The sequence below is a fragment of the Vidua macroura genome, chromosome 12 (genome assembly GCF_024509145.1).
Source record: "Vidua macroura isolate BioBank_ID:100142 chromosome 12, ASM2450914v1, whole genome shotgun sequence".
NCBI classification, from domain to species: domain Eukaryota; kingdom Metazoa; phylum Chordata; class Aves; order Passeriformes; family Viduidae; genus Vidua; species Vidua macroura.
In genome coordinates this window covers 9,521,954-9,543,195 of record NC_071582.1, presented here as the reverse complement: position 1 = coordinate 9,543,195, position 21,242 = coordinate 9,521,954, and the positions used below count along the sequence as shown (strand labels likewise).

The 21,242-nt window shown below is 35.9% G+C and overlaps 1 protein-coding gene and 1 long non-coding RNA gene across 3 annotated transcripts in view; one reads left to right on the top strand and one right to left on the bottom strand.

The window, feature by feature from the left end:
* Window positions 1–20,923, top strand: part of UNC13C (unc-13 homolog C) — a 131,144-nt gene extending 110,221 nt beyond the window's left edge. For both annotated transcript variants that reach the window (XM_053988476.1, XM_053988475.1), the window contains 6 exons: window positions 1,869–1,925; window positions 2,942–3,022; window positions 6,339–6,486; window positions 17,499–17,591; window positions 18,326–18,485; window positions 19,400–20,923. In XM_053988476.1, the coding sequence (XP_053844451.1) occupies window positions 1,869–1,925; window positions 2,942–3,022; window positions 6,339–6,486; window positions 17,499–17,591; window positions 18,326–18,485; window positions 19,400–19,685 (825 nt within the window). In that variant the 3' untranslated portion in view covers window positions 19,686–20,923. The remainder of the gene's footprint in view (window positions 1–1,868; window positions 1,926–2,941; window positions 3,023–6,338; window positions 6,487–17,498; window positions 17,592–18,325; window positions 18,486–19,399) is intronic.
* On the bottom strand, window positions 9,862–10,831 carry LOC128813394 (uncharacterized). Its single transcript, XR_008439026.1, has 3 exons — window positions 10,748–10,831; window positions 10,190–10,239; window positions 9,862–9,972 (listed from the first exon to the last, which is right to left on the bottom strand). It is a non-coding gene; the product is annotated as an uncharacterized LOC128813394 (long non-coding RNA).
* Window positions 20,924–21,242: the final 319 nt, after the last annotated feature.

Sequence of the window (21,242 nt, the reverse complement as noted above, 5' to 3'; positions counted from 1 at the left end):
TGCTGCACAGGAGCCCCATGTGGGGCATGGCCTGATGTGAACCCGGCTGGCTGAGCTGAGGGCAACAGTGAAATCAGAGAGCCTGGCTTGGAGGCCTTCTCATAATTGCTTTTTTGCCTTTTTGTTTGTTTGTTTGTTTTTGGTTTTGTTTTGTTTGAGGGATTGGGATAACATAACTGTTAATTCTTCTTGTTTTCAATCTTGTTCGAAATAAACTGACCATCTTAGGACAAGCTAATCCTGATGTTGCCACAGTGTGCCTTTGGCAACTTTGCTGTTACACATCCTATGGTACCACTTCAGCTGTTAAAAAGCTGTTGGTCAGGGTCCATAACTTAAAGGCATATCATTAAATCTTGCTATAATATATTGAAGATGCATAAAAGAATATTGCTGGACAGGCAGGAAAAGCTCTAATAGAAAATGTATAAATGGTGCAGAGATAAAAATGAAATTATGTGAAATACTAAAAATTCTAGAGTAGAGCTGATCATGGCCAGGACTCCAGTCACTGAATTTGTTCATATTTACTGCCATGACCTTGTTAATTATGCATAATTAGAAACAACCTCTCTTCCAATAAGTTTTGAATTTACATTTCTGAGATTTTTAATTTGCTTTTCAAACTTTTTGGTGCGGATTTTATCTGCAAATACATAGGTAGCATTTCAATTGGGTAACTGCATTTTCCATCACGTGTTAGGAGCATTTATCAGCTTTATGCAGGATCAATTATTCATAGGACAGTCAGTTCAGAGGAGAGTTTCCTTAGTGGTACCCTCTATATAGAGTGTTTCTGATAGGCACTGTGAACTATTCCTTTTATTTTGATGCTTTTGTTTACTATTGAACACATAATTAAAGAAAATCACTGAAAAGTAAGATACTGTAAGAGATTTTTTAGCCCTGAATATTTCTTTCTGTTTGAGGTTGAGAGGCACAGGCATTCAGAAACAGGGTTTATTTATTTATTTATTTATTTATTTATTTTACCATTCTCACTACTAAAAAATAATGAAGATTTAAACTGTAGTTCTATATTACATTTTCTTCAATTTAAGCATATAGGAAGCAAAATTATTTCTGGAAAATGAAACTCTTTGGAACAGAAAGTCTAATGAAAAATTAGTCCAGTGTAAGTTGGATGAACCTTTTTTTCTGAAATCCACATAATCAGAACTACATCTTGCTAAACTGCCATGTAACTGCACTGGTAGTTATGTTGCTTGGAGTAATTGTGGTAAAGGATGTGAGCATGGAATTACAGTAGGATTCTGTTTGTGTGAGACAAATGTGTAGGCATTGGCCTTTGGTGTCATGCCAGGATTTTGCTATTGTAAAATATTGCTTGAACTTTGTAACATTTCAATATCCTTTCATTAAAAAAAGGCTCTGGCTCACAGTACACCGTTGTGCTGTGCTTTACTCAGCTGAGGATTCCCCCTACACAGGCTTTTGCAGGTTCCTCAGGGCTGCTCACTTCCCAGTATGATTATTGATGTTAGCACAGCACCTGAGAGCTGCAGTTATGGACAAACATCTCGCTGACACACACTGAGAACAATCACAGCCTTAGCTTTCAGTAATAAACACAAAATGAGACAGCAGAAAGAACACAAAACCACTCTCAGCAGAAAGTGCAATATTTGTATCAGCTGTAGAATACTGGAGGCAGTCTTGCTGCAGGCATTCAAGCACTTGGCCTTATAAACTGAACAAAAATGTGTCTCCTGTGCAACTGAAACTTTTATTTAGCTTTGCAAAACGATGACTTTGGCCAATGTCCTAGCAGAAAATAAGATTGTGTTGACATAAAAAGCAAGCATGCTGTCGTGAGTCTGTTTCCTTAATTTTCAATGTGATTACAGGGGCCCCAGATGATATTCAGTGCAGCCAAAGATCTTGGACAACTGTCAAAACTCAAGGTAATGGAGCCAGATGAAGCTGTGACTGGCTTGCACTAACAAAAAAAAGGAGGAAATATTAATGACTGTGAGGCCAAACCTCATGCCTCATTCTTGTTCTTATGTGGTATAATAAGATTGAATATGGCAGTAACTACTCAGAGGTGAATAATTATTGTACAGTTTCATCAAAACCAAGTTATGAATAGAAGACTCTATGCTTATGTGGTAAGCGATCACTAAATGGTTCAAGAAGCCATTGTTCCCATATTACACATCTCAAAAAAAAAAAAAAACCAACACCCCTTTACTTCTGGAAAAGCCCTTAAAGCCCTTAAATTGAGAATACCAGCAATTTTCTTTCTGTGGACTATTTATGTGCATTGAAACATAATAAAGTCTTCAGCACCTCTTGCTGGAGTCCACTTGGTGGACAGCAGAGATGCTTGATACTGATGTCAGTTGGTTGCCAGTAAATTCTGCAATTAGGATTCCAGATTTGTACAGAAATGTGGTATTTGGGGCCAGTATGAATGATTGTTCAGTTTGCTAGAGGAGTTAAAATATTACCTGAGTTAATCACTGACTTCTTTTTTAGACAAAGATTTAACAGGAGTGTAGTCACTCTATGTCTAACATGTTCCAATGGAAACCCCTCTTTTTTTTAAATATAGGGCATTAACAAACATCTGTTGAACTGTCAGGTTTATTATTAAAATTAATTACTTATATAATATAATTATTTTAAGTTAAGTTTTAACCTTTCCCCCATCCCCTAAAACAGAGAAATAATACATCCTAAGAAAAGAAGTAATGCTCAGTATTAACCAGTGAGTCTGGTTCTCTGCAGTCTGTGTTTTCAAGAAGCAACACAGTTGCTCTAGGTTATAATTTGTTATGAAAGGATTCTGAATTAATCCCTGTTAATCATAGTCCTTGGGGGGCATTTGGTGGATGTTTGTTTGTTTTGCAAAGAACAGATATTCACAATATTGTCTCTCTTTCAAAACCAACTGCAGTCTTCTGTTGCTTTGCAGGACCACGTGATCCGAGAGGAAGCCAAAAGCCTGACCCTGAGGCAGTGTGCAGTAATGGACGTGGCACTCGTTACTATAAAGGTACAGCTTTAGCTCTTTTTCTGCTCCCTGCTGGAATGCCCAGCAATGACTGATTGGTTTTTAGATAAAAGACTGGAGACTTTCATACAGTCTTCATGGAGTTGGTTTCTGAAGTCAAAAGAAGTCATTAGGAATATTTATTAGATTATTAATTAACATATTATTTAATTTCCTTATCACTCTTTTTCACATTGGCCTGGATCATTAGTTGGTGTAAATAACTTAAAAGCAATCAGTTTCTAGAATAACAGCATATTTTTCTGTCTGCTGGGAAGAGACACATCAGGAAGGTAAGGAGGCAGCTACTGAAGTATAAAATTGCAGATATAAGTAAGAGGAAATACTTATGATCAAGTGTTTTGCAATAAAACAGTCTCCAAGGCAAGCAAAAAGTAACAGAGAGGGCTCCCAATAGCCATTTTTTGTACTTGTAGTGGAATTGGCATTTCTTTCAGAAATAAAAATAATTGGGAATAATGTTGTGGAAACAAATTGAACAAATTGAAAACTGGAAAAAATTGATGTATACTCCCAAAGTAAGCTGCATGAAGTAAAGTATGTGAATCTAACAATTTTCTAAACACTTAACAACTGGGGAAAATGTAAACTCTAACCTTGCCTAAATTTCCAGAACATAAACTCTTACAGATGAAGAGATAGGTGTTGACCATTCTACTAAAAATGTCTAGATTTGGAGGGAAAAGATTAAATAGGGAAAATCCCTTTGTTAATTCAGTGTCCTTGTATCCGTGTGCTAAATTATAACAGTTTCATTCATAACATTCATTAACTGAGCTAAAGAATGCTTCCTGAGAAACACTTTTCAAATTGTCAGGCAATGACTGTGCATTATAACTGCCTGCTGTACTTACAAGCTGATACGGCAAAATCATTTCCAAAATACTTAACAAATAACCTTGATCATGCAGAAATTGGGCTTATACTGGTAGAAAGTGAAAAAAGGCAAATTTTATCAGTTAACTCAAGGAAAAAAGACTATGTTTATTTAGGAATGTAGATCATAAGTTTAATGATCAAAATATAGAATCTTCTTGGTAATGTTCAGTAAATACAGTTTATTTACAAGCAAAAATCATGGCTGCCCAGATAAGAATAGGAGAATGGTAAAAATGGCATGTGGTGAGTGCTCAGAAATTGGGTAGCTGCTTATGGTAAGGAAGGGTTTTGCAGGGAGGAATATCTCCACTTACAGTCTTTTTTGTTTTTCCTTTCATTTAATTCACTAAGAAACAATCATAATTTAATAGTGGACAGCATTATTAATCCTTTGACAATTATAATCTTGAATATATATATTGCATATCATCAATCTTTGTATTATATAAAAAGAACCATATAACTATTTCATATTTTTCAGCTTAATTTGCAATTTACAGTTAGGAGAAGTGGCTTTCTGGCCTCAGTTATCTCAGACTGAGTTCTCTGCTACTTCATTATGTCAGCCCAGAGACAATTGCTAACACTGTGCCAGTTCCCACTGTACACCCAGACACCCTCTGCAAAGAGAAACCAGCACCCAAAGGGGCTTGTGTGGCACTGGGCAGCTTTGGGCTGAGGCTCCAGCAGTGGCTCCAGCTCTTGACATCTGCCCCTTTCATTTGTCAGTGTGACTTTGAAATCTCTTGTGCCACCTACAAACCTACAGAGAGGAGAAGAGGAGCACGGGAATTATTTTAAGTTTTCCATCTCTAATGAACAGGATAATAACAGATCCAGCTGAATCTGTAAAACCCTGTTTATTCATTATCTTTCTATATTCAGTTCCATACAGTAATGATAGGTTCGCATTGTTGGTTTGCTTGCAAAATTTACCATTTACAGGAAAAACAAAAAAAAAAAAAAAAAAAAAAGTTAAAAACTCAGGAAAACAAGGGTCAGGTGTCTTTGTTTGTTTATATGACTATTAGCTTTCATGGAGCTTTCAGCCATGTGTAGCTGCTGCTGCAGATAACATTTTACTGGGAGAGACAGCTTCAAAAAATTACAGTATTTGTCACAATAGCAGGAAATATTAACAGATTTTAACACTTGCTTATAAATTGATTATCAGTCTTAGTGAAATCATTACTAAACTCTTGAGCAATAAAGATGAGAGATTTTTTTGGAACATGAAATAATTTGCTTGAAAAGGTAGACATTTTATATAAGTATGTAATGATGAGAAGATATATTTATTCAGACCTTTTTAAACTGACACTAACTGTCCCCATAGTATTAAAACAATATAAAAAGTTGCAGCCTGATGACATCAAATCCCCTGTTTTGCTCCTGCTGATATTTTTTCCCTTTAACAGTTAGTAGACAGCAATACAGAACTGTAAATAATAACTGTTATGGAATATTTATGTTTCATGTCCTGCAGAATCTTGAGAACTGGAAGATGAAATGTGTGCACTAAATGCAAAGGGCATATATGGACTGTAGGTCTGAGCTGTCCAGATAAGGGATACAGCATTTAGAGGAGATGTGTCTATGTGAACTGGAATGTAGATACTGCATTTATTCCTTTGGCAACACTGCAAAAAGGCAGGGAGAGTAAATTCTGCTTACAGTCCCCAAGACTTCCTGTACAGAGTGGACCAATATTGCATCTCATCAAGCAGTCATTGTGTTCCTGGAAAACATTTTTTATTTTTACTAATTAGCCATTAATGGGAGTTTTATTGATCTTGAGACTTAGAACTGTAATGGAGGTTGCAAAATGCTTTGCAAGGTGTTTGAACAAAATGAAGGAATGTAGCACATTGTGGCTAACATGTATTAATTCATCAAATACTGTCCTGTACAAAACTTTAGGAAAAAATCTCCATTGTGCGAGGAAAAAGGGAAGAATCTGTCCCCTAATTTTTCTGAATTCAGTTTTGGGATTGAAAACATAATACATTTATATATACAGTTTTTATATATATTGTTCACATAGTCAGCATGGCATCAAAGTCATAAGCAGATTTGTTTTTCCAAATCTAGCTGTGCCAGTAGAACCAGAAGACCTCTTCTCACACTGCTACTCAAAAACTTCACACTCTGGTGTCTTGTCTCTGAAATTTTTTCCCTTTTCTAAACTTGCTCCACTCTCTGCAACCTAAAAGAATGCTTCAAATATTTTCCAGTTTTGACCCTTGGAAAGAAACTTTGTACTAGAGATTATGACAGTTATCTCAAATGCTATAATAAATCTAGACATGCCTGTTGCTACTTCCAAACATTCATTTAAGAATTTTACTTAAAGTTGTATGTCTGTAACTGAAGCATTTATTTTTCCTCTGTGAACAACCACATTTGTTTTTCATTTTAGCAATACTTCCATGCTGGAGGAAGTGGGCTAAAAAAGAATTTCCTAGAGAAGAGTCCAGACCTGCAGTCCCTCAAATACGCTCTCAGCCTTTACACACAGACTACTGACGCCTTGATAAAGAAGTTTATAGCCACACAAACTTCTCAGAGTAAGTGATCTGTAAGGGACACAAAAATGCATCCTATTATATTTCAAATGTTCTAAATTATTGATTGAAGATTACATTCTCTACCCCCTGTGGTATTTTAGAGTTTATTGACACAAATTTGCCCATGTGATGTTATTGGTGTTACCCCTTCTCTAATGCTGTTGTTGGAGCTGACCTGAGGGCAGTTCCTTTAGGGGTGTCTGACTGCACAGGAAGAACAATCCCTGAGCTCTGGGTGCACACTGAGCACCAGGGTTATTTCTAGGAGCATTGCACACATCATATTCCAAGCTGAATGTTTTCTTCATTCTGAAAACTGCAATTTTTTGCATAATAGTAATCTTTAATAGATTTCTTCTGAATGGAACAAGCATTTGTAAAAAATGACCTGCCTGCAACTTCATGTCTTTGGGAAAGAATACAATTTACTGATAGAATTAATTACCCTGCTCATAAGAATCAGAAAGTTTTAATTAGCCAGTAAAGCTGGAAATGAATTGCTTTTACTTCTAAAGTACGATATGTTACTCACAGTATAAAAAGCATGAACCATGAGTTTTGCAGCTTGCCCCAAGATTACTTCTGAGGAATTATTTCCTAAGTTGTTTCCATATTAAAACCGAGATCTCTGTTAGTAACTCATATATTACAAATAAGAAAATAGGTATAATACTCTTATATGTAGGCAAAAAAATAAGCAATATGGATTCCATCAGAAAATTGTTACTTCTTATTTTGCTTTTCTTTAACACAGACCTTCATTGTAGCTTCAGGAAGAAAAAAAAAGAGAAGTTGTAGCCATAAGTAGTGATCTTTTATAAATCCTGAATCGCAGAAAATTAAATTTTCTGATTTTCATCATGATTTCAGCCTGAGGTCTGTGTTCATTTCTGTGCACACATTACCATGCCTATATTTGCACACCAGTATTGTTAGAAATGTAGCCACTGGGAATTAAACTTAAGGAAAAGTGACTCAAATTTTTTCATTATCCTTTAATGCCTCATTTAAAAGAGCTAAATCCTCATCTATTATGATCTCCAGCCCCACAGCTATAACTGTATCATTAACTTTTAGTTAAAATGAGCCTGTCTGCAGATCAGAAGCCTTCTCTGGAATATAATTAGATTGATATTTGGCCTATTTTTTTTCACATTGCTAATCAATAATCAACAGACAGTTGGATAAAATTATAAGTTCAAAGTAATGGAAAAAGAATATTGTATATGTAAAGAAAGTATATATTGTATAATAACTATGACTGTAGACAGAATTGGATGCTTGGTTTTCCTGTCATGACTACAAGAATCAGACAACAGTCAGGCTTACTTTTACCCACAGGTTAAAATAGTTTTTCACTCACCATGACTAAGCTGCAGTTATTCTAAGAAACAGAAGAGCAAAAATTCATCTGATTGGTGTGAGAAGGGGGAGTTAACTCTACACACAAACAGAAAGCCTAAGGCTGGACTTCATGATCTTGGAGGTCTCTTCCAACTTCAATGATTCCCTGATTCTGTGATAATGGCTCTGTAAAAGTGTCTTACACTCCTTGATACTTCCTGTATTCGTGTTGTGCAGGATCACATTCAGTAGGAATAACCAAATTATCCAACACTATGATCTGCACTGTTTCTAAAGAAGGATGATTGCTTGAACCAGAGTTTTGTTTCCCAGCCTTTGTGCCCACACATCCCTACAGATCTTGGCAACAAAGAAATTTGCATAAGATAATAATAAAACCATTCCTAATTTTTAAAATGGTGACTCAGGGATTCATAGTTTTTCCTGTGGTGGTTTTACCACACTAGATAGTTGAAAGCACAATTCCAACTGCCTTTTTCAAATCATGAAACTACACTGTTATAGACATATGCTCTAAAAGCAAATTATCACACAACAGGAATAATGAAATTAACTTCTGTAATCTTACTCTAATGATTTTTCTTTTCAAAGCACCACTACAGACTCTCAAGACTCTTCAAAACAGACAAGTGTTGGAATAAGTAAATGACAATGAGAAGCATAATCTGGCAGTAACTTTTTCAGTAACTGGATTTTTTTTATTTTATTTTTCTCCATGTAATGATTTGTCCTGGCTGAAGGTCTTTTCCAGCTGTGATGATTCTATGCTGATGAAATTTGTAAATTTAATGCTCACTCAGTGTTGTGAACACAAATCTGTAACCACACTATGAAAATTAAGGATAAAAGAAAAATGTTGTCTAATAAATAAAGATACAGACATACAGGTACCAGATTAGCTTTATCAGTGACACAGCTTATTAAATACCTGCCCTTCTGCCTGGCAGAGGAGGAGGGAGAGGTTTCTCTTCCACTGTTATCCCAGATCTGCCACATAACTTCAGTGTGTTTGTTTGGAGATTAAATCCTGTGGAAACCCTGATCATTACAGATTTTAACATTGGTATCAATAGGATAGTAAGGGGGATATAATCTATGACTGTCCCTTTGTATAAACATTTCCAGAAAATAAGCAGAGCCTGCTAAGCACTTGTCCTGTTTTGTTCCAAACCCACAAATGTAAAACATGCTGAGCAGCATTTTCTTTTGCAAATAAATTATCAGTATTTTTGATGAGAAAACTTTTAATAATGATACATAGATTTATAAACTAGTAATGAAATTTACTTCCACCTATCTGAAACTCACATTTAATATTACCCAGAAAGGATTCAGCTGATTCTGCAGTGCCTGTTGTAAGCACATTCATCTGGATCAGTTTTCTTTTTCAGTCATACACAAGAGCTGGCACTGCCAAGAACCATTCCATGGAGCAGGTCACTGCTGGAGTCTCTAAAAAGGACATGGATACAGACCTAAAGGATTTTGCAAAACCTGGAGGCAGTTTAGTGAGGAGGACTGCATTCCAAAGCCTGAGTGACCAGTATTTAACACACTAGGTGCTCGCTGGTACCTCTGCAAAGAGCACATAAAACACAGCCACAAGAGAATTGTGCACCATCAGTGGACCATTACCAAGCAGATCACCTGAGGTCCAGATCTCAGATTGATTTTATTTACTCTGGACTTAATTGTCACTTCATTTGTACAATAATAATAATAATAATAATAATAATAATAATAATAATAATAATAATAATAATAATAATAATAATAATAATAATAATAATAATAATAATAATAATTAATAATAATAGTAAACATTAGCTCATGTTGTAAAAGTGAGTGAGTTTTTTCCTCTAAATTCAGCTACAGGATAACATTCTTGCATACATTCAGATTATTATATGGATTGCTTTCAAAATCTTTTGTAACCAAACCATTCTTTGTGCACTTGAGCCAAGCATGAATCTGTTGTAAAATAGCAGCAGTGTCAAGGCTGACCTGTAAAACCCAGCTCAGCTGCAGGAACTTGGGGGTTCAGTGCTATAGGGCTGGGACCCCCCAAGCTGGAAGAGAGCCAGCAGCCAGCCCAGAATTTCAGGGAAAGCTCCAAGGCTTCTGCAAAAGACAATATATTTTGTACATTGCCAAGGGCTCTAAACAAATTGGACAAATTTCAGGTCAGGCAGGACAAGACCTGACATTTTAACCAAACTTGAGCTAAATTCAACCACATTTTCACAATCAAGACAGAACTCTAAAAGCCAAAGGATAAACTCTCCCTATACCTCTGCTGGCCTATTGCATGCACTTTCCCACTCCATGGTACACTTACCTTACCCTTAGTCTGTGCTGAGACCAATACTGGTGAAGCTTAAGTTACTCCTGAAAAAAGAAGAGAGAAGCAGTCACCTTTTTAAGCTGTACCTTCCCCTTTTAAACTACTTAAAGTATATCAAAATTAAATGGCTATGGTTTAGTTTAGCAAATGCCTTGAGTCTTCAGTAATTGCATAAACTATAGCCAGTGCTGTGACTATTTACACTTGTTTAGCATCAACACTAATAATATTTAAACAAATATTATTTTAATTTTAGCAAACTACATAAAAAGACAGTCTCAAACAGTTTCCTGAATTAGCTCTCATTTATTACCACTGATTTCTCCAAAGTAAACACCACTCTTGCATCTAAAACAATTATTTATTGGACATAGACAAATATTTTTTCTTACAAATTTACAACAGCTCCAGTTCACAAATGTTGTTAGAGAATAATACATAATGGCAGGATTCTGCACTATATTTTTTAGCTTGACTTTAAATAGTTTGTATCACTTAAGCAGAAAAATCAATACTCATCTCACAACACTGAGCTCATACTGCAAACCCTACCTGGGTTTTTACAAGGCTGCAGAAAAGGCTTTGCTTCAGCTGGTCTGATTCAGATTTCTTCATTCTTATGCTGGACAATTGAAAAAGGGAAGATGCACCTGAAAACAAGAAAATACAGTACCCATTCTCATTAGGTAAATATGCTTATCTCTAATAGTAACTCCATCCTTGCCTTGTGAAGTCACCAACACAGGGAAGAAAGTTGGACAATCAAAAACGAAGACAAATTATTTTCAACTGCCAAGCCAAAATTCAGCTCTGTTTTCCTTTGCAACCTGTAATTGTACAAAGCAAAGCAGAACCTCAAGATTTCATAAATAGATGGAATGACATTAACAATAATCCGATATTAACAATAGTTTAAACAAGCAGATAGATGACATCATACTACAGAAAATAAAAATTGCTTAAATTGTTTAGCAGCTCTTATAGGTGAAAAAGGCCTTTTCTTCTTTTGCTTGTCAAGACCATTGTATTATTGAATGTCATATTTTGAAAGCTATACCTGTATCCTAACAGGAAATTTAAGTCCTATAGAGTATTTCCAGTTCTCTCATAACCCATATTTCAGACAGAATTTAACTCAAGAAATAATCCCTGCTTCATCCACTGCAGTTTCAAATTGAGGTCAGAACCATGTGTTACACAACCTTAATTCATGCAAAAAAAAAAAAAAACCCCACACAGAACTGCATTACAGGCTGCAGAAATCAGCACACTATTGCAAGCAACAAACAGGAAAGATAAGAACAAAGAAGAAACTTGCCAAATTACAACTAATAAAAGTATTCCAGCATATGCTGATAGCAAAGCAAATGTACTCAGAATAGTGGCAGAAAAATAATTATTTTTAAAGTACACATTAGATAAAACCAGACCACTGGTAACGCAGTAGGTCTTTACAAAATATTCACTTAAGAGGCTTTCATATTTGAAGATTTATGTTTGGTTGTCCCTTAAATGAAACAGTAAAGCACCTAAATTTAAAAAAATGTTGTGTATCAGTCTCCTCTAGGTCATCAAGAAAATAAATGCAAGCTACAGGTAACCATCAGTTATATGATATCAATTTTAAAAAATAACTTCCCACTAGAAACAGAGCATTCCATACATATAGAAACCTCTTGAAAGGCCTGGGTAAAACACTGGTCCCAATACATGCATATATAAAAATACATCTAAAAAATATACGTACACCCACAGAGGCATAGAGGAGGCCAGTTGGATCCACACCTCACACATCGAGGTGGCTCATGCCCAGTTTCTGTGCCACATGGACCGAGCAGCAGCTGCAGCCCTGGCTGCGTGGAGCTTTCCCCAGCACAGACGAAGGGAAAGGCCTTAGCTGGGGATTCCATACCAACACTCCCACCAGGACTTCCTACTCACACCACAACATCCTGCTTTTATGTTATGTTCTGAGTGCCTCAGATCCCTGCCTGACACCACAGCAATTCCACTGGGAGGGAATGTACATTGATTGTGTGGCTTTGCACAACTGAGGAGAGGCTTACAGATGCTGCTGAATCTCCTGCCAACCTTTAATTCCATCCCAACAAGTGATTCTTTAGACAAATGATTTACATTTGCTAATCAAATAGAAACCTAAATCTTTTCAATCTTTTTATGGCAGCATGGTGAATAAATGGTTGCTGAAGTAGTCCTTCAAGGACTGAACTTGGTTCTCAGGTTTCCCCAAAATAAATTATTATCAACCATTTGTATAGCAACTTCTTGAAGCAAAGCCCATGTTGAAGTTAGTGTGATTATCATTATAAAATCAGTTTTCTCTGCTATCTTGCTTTTCTCTAGCACACATACAGAAGAGATCATCATACAGAAGAGATCATTTAGCTTGCTACATCCACCTTCTAACAATTCAAATTTAACTTACTCTTTGTGGATTAAATGAAAATGTTAGAAAATGCACTCAAGGTTTTCCTCCAAATCAATCTTAGGAGCCTCTGAAAAATAACTCTATGAGTCACCCTGATATTTTCTCTCCTAATAAATTAGCAGCTCAAAACCAGACAAATGTATGTATTTTATTGGCATCAGCAATCAAAAGATGACAGATGCTGGTCTGGATTAAAGTGCTGATTTCATAACTTGTGTAATTCCTAGAGCATTGGAAACTATGAAAGCTTGAATATTTGTTCAACTTTTTCATTGTTATGTCCCATTTAGAAAATAAGGTCGAAGAACAGGTCCACTATTTAAATGAGCAGCTTTATGCTGAAAAAGGTAAATGGGATAGGTTTGGGTTCCACAGGCACCAGTGCCAGGTCAGCTGGCCTAGCTCCCTGTGCTCAGCCAGCTTTCTAAGTCTTGGGTAATCATGTCATACATGATTCTTAGTTTGCAGGTAGTTGTTTTTCTTCTGAACTGGATTTCTAATCCTCAGAGAAGTAAAGATGATCTTGAAACCCTGAACCCACAGAGGCAGAGTTAAAAAAAAAAAAAAAAAAAAAAAAAACACAGAGAGAGAGAAACATATGTAAACCTCCACAAATTTTGATACAGTCACACAAAGTTCTTAGAGTCTTGCTTATTATCTTTGGCTACTTTGGGGCAAAAATACTGCAAGTCACCACATTCTTAAATTTTATGCTGATTTTCTGTGAATCCTATTTATTTCTACTGGGCTCCTTTTTTTCGTGCAAGCCTAGAAATTAGTTTTCAAAGTTCTCATTTGAGAACATTTTGCTGCTAAAAGATCAAGCAAGACAAAGGAATCCTTCCACAGAAACGTGCTTTTGTGCACAATCACGACTGATTCAGTAGGGGTCTCTTGTATTTAGCAGGAATATTATCCTAGAAAATACAGGCAGTTACTGTTTTGTTTTTACAAAACATACATTACTCATTTTTTCATTTGCATGTTTTGCTAATTTCTCAGAATGCACAAGTTCACCTTTTCCAACGATATCAACTAAGAAACAGAAGGGAATGGAATTTCTCTGTGCACATGTCATGATTATGACTCTCATGACTAAGAAATATATGACTTGGACCTTGGTCCAAAGTGTCTGTTTTCTGTCAAAAATAGTGTTATAACAGCTCTCATGTTGATGCCATTCCAGGCGCTAAATGAGGAGGGATAAAAGCCTGACTTCTAGGCCTTTCTAGTCCCTGAGAAGAAAGCACCTCTGGCCAAAGGAGATATTTTTTTCTTCTTTACAGTTTATTTGCTGCAAAAGAATGACTGCACTTCAAATGCACATGATCACTTTAAGACCCACCACAGTAAGAGAAAGCTGTACTTTGAATGATATAAATATACCAACAACTAAAATGTAAAGCAGCTATTAGAGAGCAAGCAGTAATAATTAAACATCCATACAGTTTTCAAACATGAGGCAGAATCATTTATAAGTTTGTTAGCCTTCAAATGAGTTATATTACAGTACTAAAGGAAGAAAAGTACAATCATCCTCTGCAGTGCATAGAGAGATTTATTGTCAGCTAAATTGGCTTATTAAATGTAGTAGGATAAATGGACCTTTCTATAGTGCAGTCAGAATCACTAATTCCTGCTGTGACTGTAGAAGTGGTAGCAAAAAAAGAAAACAAAACAGCAGAAAAAGACAGGTCAGAGACTTTAAAATGAAGTACCATAGTTCCTGAATGTCAGCAAGAGATGCTATAAGCAAATACTAAATGTTCTGGAATTGTATCTCTAGTTTGTTCAGCAGGTCAGAAAGAGAAAGATGGATAGGGTGATTACTAGAAGAAACCAAGTTTATATTCTAGACTCCACTAGAAATTCTCTATGTTCACTCAGATGTTCTGCAAAGGAGGTTTTTCTCAGCAATACTGAATGTAAGGGTCATTTTAATGTCAACTGCTTTTACTATGAAACTGGGTGATTTTTTGCACAGATTTCTTTATAACCATATCAAGCAGTATTGTACATACAAGACTATTCACACTTCATATTTGCAGTACTGCTTGGAGCACTGTTGTCTATTATGGACTACCAGGAGAATGAAAGAGACACTGATTAGGAGACATTTGCAAGAATATATTTTGCATATGTTAATAAAAAAGTTGGAGAAACAGAACAAGTCTAATCTTACAGATTTATAGACTCTTGTCCTGATGAAATCCTCCCCGTCATTATTAGAGGTTAACACTGCACACTTCACTACTACCACCAGCCACAACCTGCTCTCAAGGCTGTCAAATAAAAATGCTAATTGTCCTCTTTCAAAACATTCCTGGGTCCTGGGTTGGGTTTTAAGACAGAGGCTAAAACATTGACTCATAATTGACACCAGCTGATAATTTCAGTGATATTTAGGATCAGCTTAACTCATCTTCGACTGCAGTGAGGGGTTAATTATTATTGTGATTGGGAGAGGGTTCAAGAACTTCTCACTCTCTCAGTACATTCAGTTTATACTATCCATGCAACATCCCTAAGATTTCAGTCGTGCAAATTCCTGTTTCCCTTCTCCTGTCTGGCTTGGCATTGAAAGCTTTTTAATTGGAACAGAGTTACAGTATGTTCAACTCAAACTTCAGAGCTGAAGGAAGGCTACAGATGTAATCAAAAGCATCATTCATAATGAGGTTCATCACCACAAAAAGTACCTGTGCTGAGGTTGAATTCCATGCATTATGGAACAATGTGAAAAGGTAGAATTTCACAATATGAAAGGATGAGACAGATTAATGCTCTAGGATCTCTAGTCCCTGCTCTCTTTGATTTACTTTACAGTATCACAAAGCCAATGAGAATACCCTATATATAAAATATATATAGTACTGGATTCCTATCCTGGGCAAGCTGCTTTCTGAATTACAGGCATTGTCTGCATTTAATCCAGGTAATCCACAGAAATATAAGGGAAGGCTTTTTCACAGAAGTCAGCACCCAGGGTTAAATGTAACTCCATTAAAAACCTGCTACTCACTGATTTATGGCCAAATGACACTGTGTTTGCAAGAGAAAAGAAAACCAGCTTTAACTTTTATGACTCTCTCCAAATGAGAATTTCTTTTCTCTTCCCAAGTAAAAGCAAATTTTACTAGAGTCAGATAATACTTTGGTCTGTACTTCTAAATAAAGCCATTCTATTAGTCTTACTATTTAGCTTTTCTGGTCCATTTGGTCCACCTTTTTATACAAATTCTTTAAAAAATTATGTGTTATTTATTGTGAGCAAGCATATTGTGAGCAAGCACCAACTCAAAGCTTCCATATAATACAGCTTTAAGTAATTATCCAAATACAAGAAACCACTGAAGCTAAACCTCTTGTCATTAAAAAACTGTTATCTAATAAGTTTCTTATTTACATGTGGTCCAAGCACTCTGACTGATAATGAAATATATCTAACAGCAAAATTTGTACAGGTACCCTGCAATTCAGAAGTGGCAGCTGTAAATACAGTAAGACATTGACATTGTGCATTTTTAAAACACTCCTGTGTTTCAAAAGTAGGTTCACAACAAATCAAAGCCAAACTCACCTGAAAGCTTGGAAATGCACAATAATGTTCAAAGATTCTGAACCTGTTAAATGATCACTAAATCTCCACATTTTGATATATCAGGTAGAAAAAAGGCTTGTTCTCTGAAGCAGTAACACTTGGGGTAAGAGTATTTAATTGACCTTGCAATGCTCATGCCATGTAGAGAACATAATTACAGATCAGGCCAAAGCAGTGAATAAACATCACTGTAGAGCTTGTTTCTAGAAAGCCACTGGTGAGGAAATCCAGGAAAGAAAAAGATTATGCATGATAACAGAAAAAACTACTCTAGTTATAAACTAATTCAAGGGAGAAAAATCACTCTCCCCATTATTATTACACAACACACCCCTCCCTCTTCTCTGTACCCCTTCCTTAATTCCTATAGGAACTGCTGGAACAATTCTACAGGAATGTTTGCTTCTCCTCACATATAGAGAGATGAGGAACCAATGGGTAAGGAATTTTTGTACAAATAAGAGGAATATAGAATCTTTTCTCTGCTACCCATAGAAATAGCAGCCAGTTTATAGGGGTAGAAATGTATTATGTGGTTCACAGGAGATTACACTGGGGAGCAAGTGCAGTTCACAGAATTCAACATTCACAGTCATCCAATCAAAGAACAAGTAAATATACTCAGTTTCATTTATGTTTTACTGTTATAATCTGATACACTGTGGTACCTTTCAAGACAATATTTAAAGTCCTTTTAAAGATTCATTCTGTACAAACTGACTTGCAACCTCCCCTGGTTCTCAAAAGCAAAAACTTTAAAAAGTAAGTTCCTGGTTCTTCTGCCATCCCTTCAACCTTCTTCTTTCATTTTTAAGCCCCTCTGTCTGTGCTAGTGCAGAACTTCAGTAATTTATTGAGACAAAACCTTCAGCAAAGGATTCATAAACAGCAATATAGAAGTAATTTCCCAAATACACACTTAGCAGTAAGATTTTTGGGAGGTACATGAGAAACTTGACAAACCCACCAACTTCGGCATTTCAAGATGCAAACACACCTAATGACAACCAGAATGGAAAGTTCCGGATGAACAGGATTTTTTATTCCACCAAGGCACTTTCCATGGATATTTGCAATTGCCCAGTTTTTTTGTGGTAAAATCATTTATGAATCTATAACTGATTCCCACTGAAACGTGAAACATGTCAGAAATGTTGAAGTGTTTCTAAAGGAAAATACCACTCACCTTTGGCTGTCTATTTCTCTTGATGCATCAAGAAGCCAGGTGTGCTAACGAGTAATTCTTGTTTCAGGTCAAACTGCTAATAATTCAGTGGGTGAGATATCTGTACAGGTGGATGTCTCTACCCATCCTGGAACTGGTGAGCATAAAGTCACTGTGAAAGGTAAGTTTGAAACAGCCAACTTTAAAAAGAAAGCAACAACAAAGACCAAACCTCCAAGCACTACATCCTAAGTCAAACATACCAATACTAAAATAAAAAGTGATAAGTATTATAGTACTTGAGAAACTCTGAGTACACTTCAGGTGATTAGGAGTGCACTTTTTCCTTGCTCAACATCAGCAGAAGTTCAGATTATGCAGACAAGTACTGTCTATACTTCTCTGTGTAGATAATTTAAAGTTATTATACTAAGTTATAGAGTTATAAATTAAAATGTGTCAAATTATACTTCTCAATTGCTTGTGCATAATTCAACTTCTAAAAAACTACAGCAAAGCTGAGTAGTAAATGACTGCACCAAGACTTAAGAAGCTGCATTTTGAACAAAATGCTTTTGTTCTGCACAACCTGAATTTCAGAAACACAGGATCATTCAGATTAGCATAAGCTGATTTTTTTTAATTGCAGTGAAGGTAGCAGACAAAAAGAAGCTGTAAAAGTTAAAGGATTTGTAAAATACATGTTTATATTTGATACTTTTGAACCTAAAAGTAGTCAGACGACTTTACTTGGCAGGGAAGAGGCAAAGCATCCTCCTAGGCTTACCAGGTATTGATATCTCATAGGAAAGCTCTCAGATCACCTTTCCTGGCTATACCAAATCATACAGGGTAATTAATTGGAACTCTTCCAATGGAATTTTATTTAATTTCATTTCTTTTATCTCTTTATAGTTGTAGCAATTAATAACCTAAACTGGCAAACCACAGCTATGTTCCGGCCATTCGTGGAAGTTTGCATACTGGGTCCTAAATTAAGCGACAAGAAAAGAAAACATGGAACCAAGACAAAGAGCAACACCTGGTCACCTAAGTACAATGAAACTTTCCAATTGTAAGTCTTTTGTGTCTAGGAGTTAAATATTTTTTGAAAATTTCCCTAAAATACTTTTGCCTTTAAACCACTAATAACAAAAAAAGCCATCCTAAGATCGATATATAAACACCATTTCAAAATTATTTACTAATTTGTATCTTTGTTGTATGTGAGAATGAATGGCAGTCACCAAGCTTTCAGTCCTATAAAACCGGGTTAAAATGTACAATCAATTTCCCTACAGAGGAATAACTACTTCTGTCCCTAGGAATCTATTGGCCTAGGTATTTGTTTGGACAGAAGCATTAGTTATTATTTCTAGATATCTGGCCTTCATGGCTGTAGAGATATCAAAATGAGTATTGGGTTGTGCATGTGTTAATAGTATTGTTTATCTAATGCTGTTACCATTTAATCCTTAAATCAGTAAGAAGCTTCCCCCTAACCTGGAGTTTTAAATTTAGTACTTCTCTGCCCTTTCCTGACACCAATTTATTTTCCTCCCCTTACCTTCCAACCCTGACTAAAAATCAGTTCACTGTCTGTGTCTCACCACAAAGCTCCTTTTGATGCCTGCTGCCAGGGATTTTCTGTATATTTTGAACCTCATTTAAAAGTCATGGTGCTGACAGTTGGGGAACCAGCTGAACATTTTTTGTACTTTCCAGGGAAAGGTAACTGCCTATTCCAGCTGTTGCGGGAATTCTGTTTCTGTTCAGGCTGCTGAGAACAGAGGCTCCATCACCAATACATCTGAAGGGTTACCTGTGTAGAATGTTTAAAACTAAATATCCTATTGTAACAAAATGGAACCACAAAACTTAAACTACCACTCTCACTTTAATTTGCCTAAGATTTCTAGAGTGAATTTAATTCCTTGGGGGAATTAAAGTGAGCTCGTTGTTCTAAACTCACATTGTTAATCCCCACAGCCTGCTGAGTAACGAGGATAAGCCAGGAGCCTACGAAGTGCACCTGTCAGTGAAGGATTACTGCTTTGCGCGGGAGGATCGCATTATCGGCATGACCGTCATCCAGCTGCAGGCCATCGCCGACAGGGGCGGCTGCGCCGCCTGGTACCCCCTGCTCAGGAGCATCTCCGTGGATGAGACTGGACTCACAATCCTTAGAATACTTTCTCAGAGGAACAATGATGAAGTTGCTAAAGAATTTGTAAGACTTAAAACAGAAACAAGATCTGCTGAAGAAACAGCCTAAAATACCCAAGTAATGCAAGATTGTCACCGCCAAGAACATAAATACAACGCTGTTGTCTGACTACTGCATGCATGTGCAAATCTGTGGGAATGTTTAACTATGTTTTCAGTGTTTGCCAGTACTTATGTACTATATTTGCAAGGTATGTCAAGGAGCTGTATATCTTTTATACATATTTTGGTCTTTGGTAAAGTAATTGTTCCAATGAAGTGCCAAAACTAAGATTAAGAGTAAATGTTCCATCATCTCTTTTTAAATGTTGATTTCACCTCATCACAATTTCATTCTTTTTTAACATTTATTAACAAGTAAGTAGCTTTTTTAATTGATAATAGGTTATCGCTGTTAAACTGTGTTGCTTATTCTAAATTAAGTTACATCCCTTACTCTTCTTTTAAAAATGAGGTACACCTAGTTTTCTTCAAACTCTCATGTTATGCAAGCCTCATTTTAGGTGTCTTACTGATGACTTTTTCTATCATTACTACAGATGCAGTTACTTATAGAAAGTGTTTGTAATTTTATAATTACCAATATAAAGTAATGATTTTTGCATAAAAACTGAAAAGGATGGAAATATTTTATGCTAATCTCTTTTTCCAACCTTTCATAAATATCACTGTGAAGAAATGCTGTTAAAGCAGGTTCTCAAGAAGCTGTGCTTATCAGAGTTTGTTACTGATGTTTGATATCTTGAGATAACTTTGTTCTTCAAAACTGCCACGGTAATATCATATTTGTATTAAAAGTATAAGTCAGTATCTGTAGAAACAGGTTGCTGTACAGTACAGTATATGTGCTTTTAAAAAGTGATTTTTTAAATGATATGGTACTGTACAAGGGGTAGTAGTTTGGAATATGTAATGCCAGTTTGTGGTTTGTTTCTAGAAATTGTTTATGAGAAGAAAAGATGCTGTGAGCATTTTCACTCAGAGTTATTAACGTTGCTTTACATACTTAGCTGTAACATCAGTTAAGTGCTTTATTTCTTTAATTTTTTTTAGAAAAGTTCAACAGTTTGTACTTATGCAACATTACTATGTATTGCACTAAAGCAAACTCTGTGTCCTGTAAATATATATTTAGTGAGGAATTGTAAAATAAAGTATGCAGAAACTGCTTTCCAGTTTTGTCATTTGATATTATTTATGTAACTCTTGGTTTTATGTGCATGTGAAGCCCATGGAGTGGGCTTACTATATAGCTTTATAATATATTAAAGTATGATTTGCACTGTCTGGAATCTGGCTGTTCTATAAGTGTAAAATTTGATATATCAGTGTCCTAAAAAATACAATTAATTAGGTAGGTGTATATATATATACACACACATACATATAAAAATGTTGTGTAATGCTACACGTTTGTCATTGGTTTTTGTCAAAAGTGTTTCTCATTACACAGGTTGGAGTTTTCAGCTTTGCTTAGGGAAAAAGTGAGTAAGGGAAGGGAAGACACATAGTTTGTATGCTGATGTCAGCCTTCTAAAAATCTAACACATGACTCCACGCACATAAACCAGATTCTTTCCAGGACATTTTGGTTAGATGTTTAGAT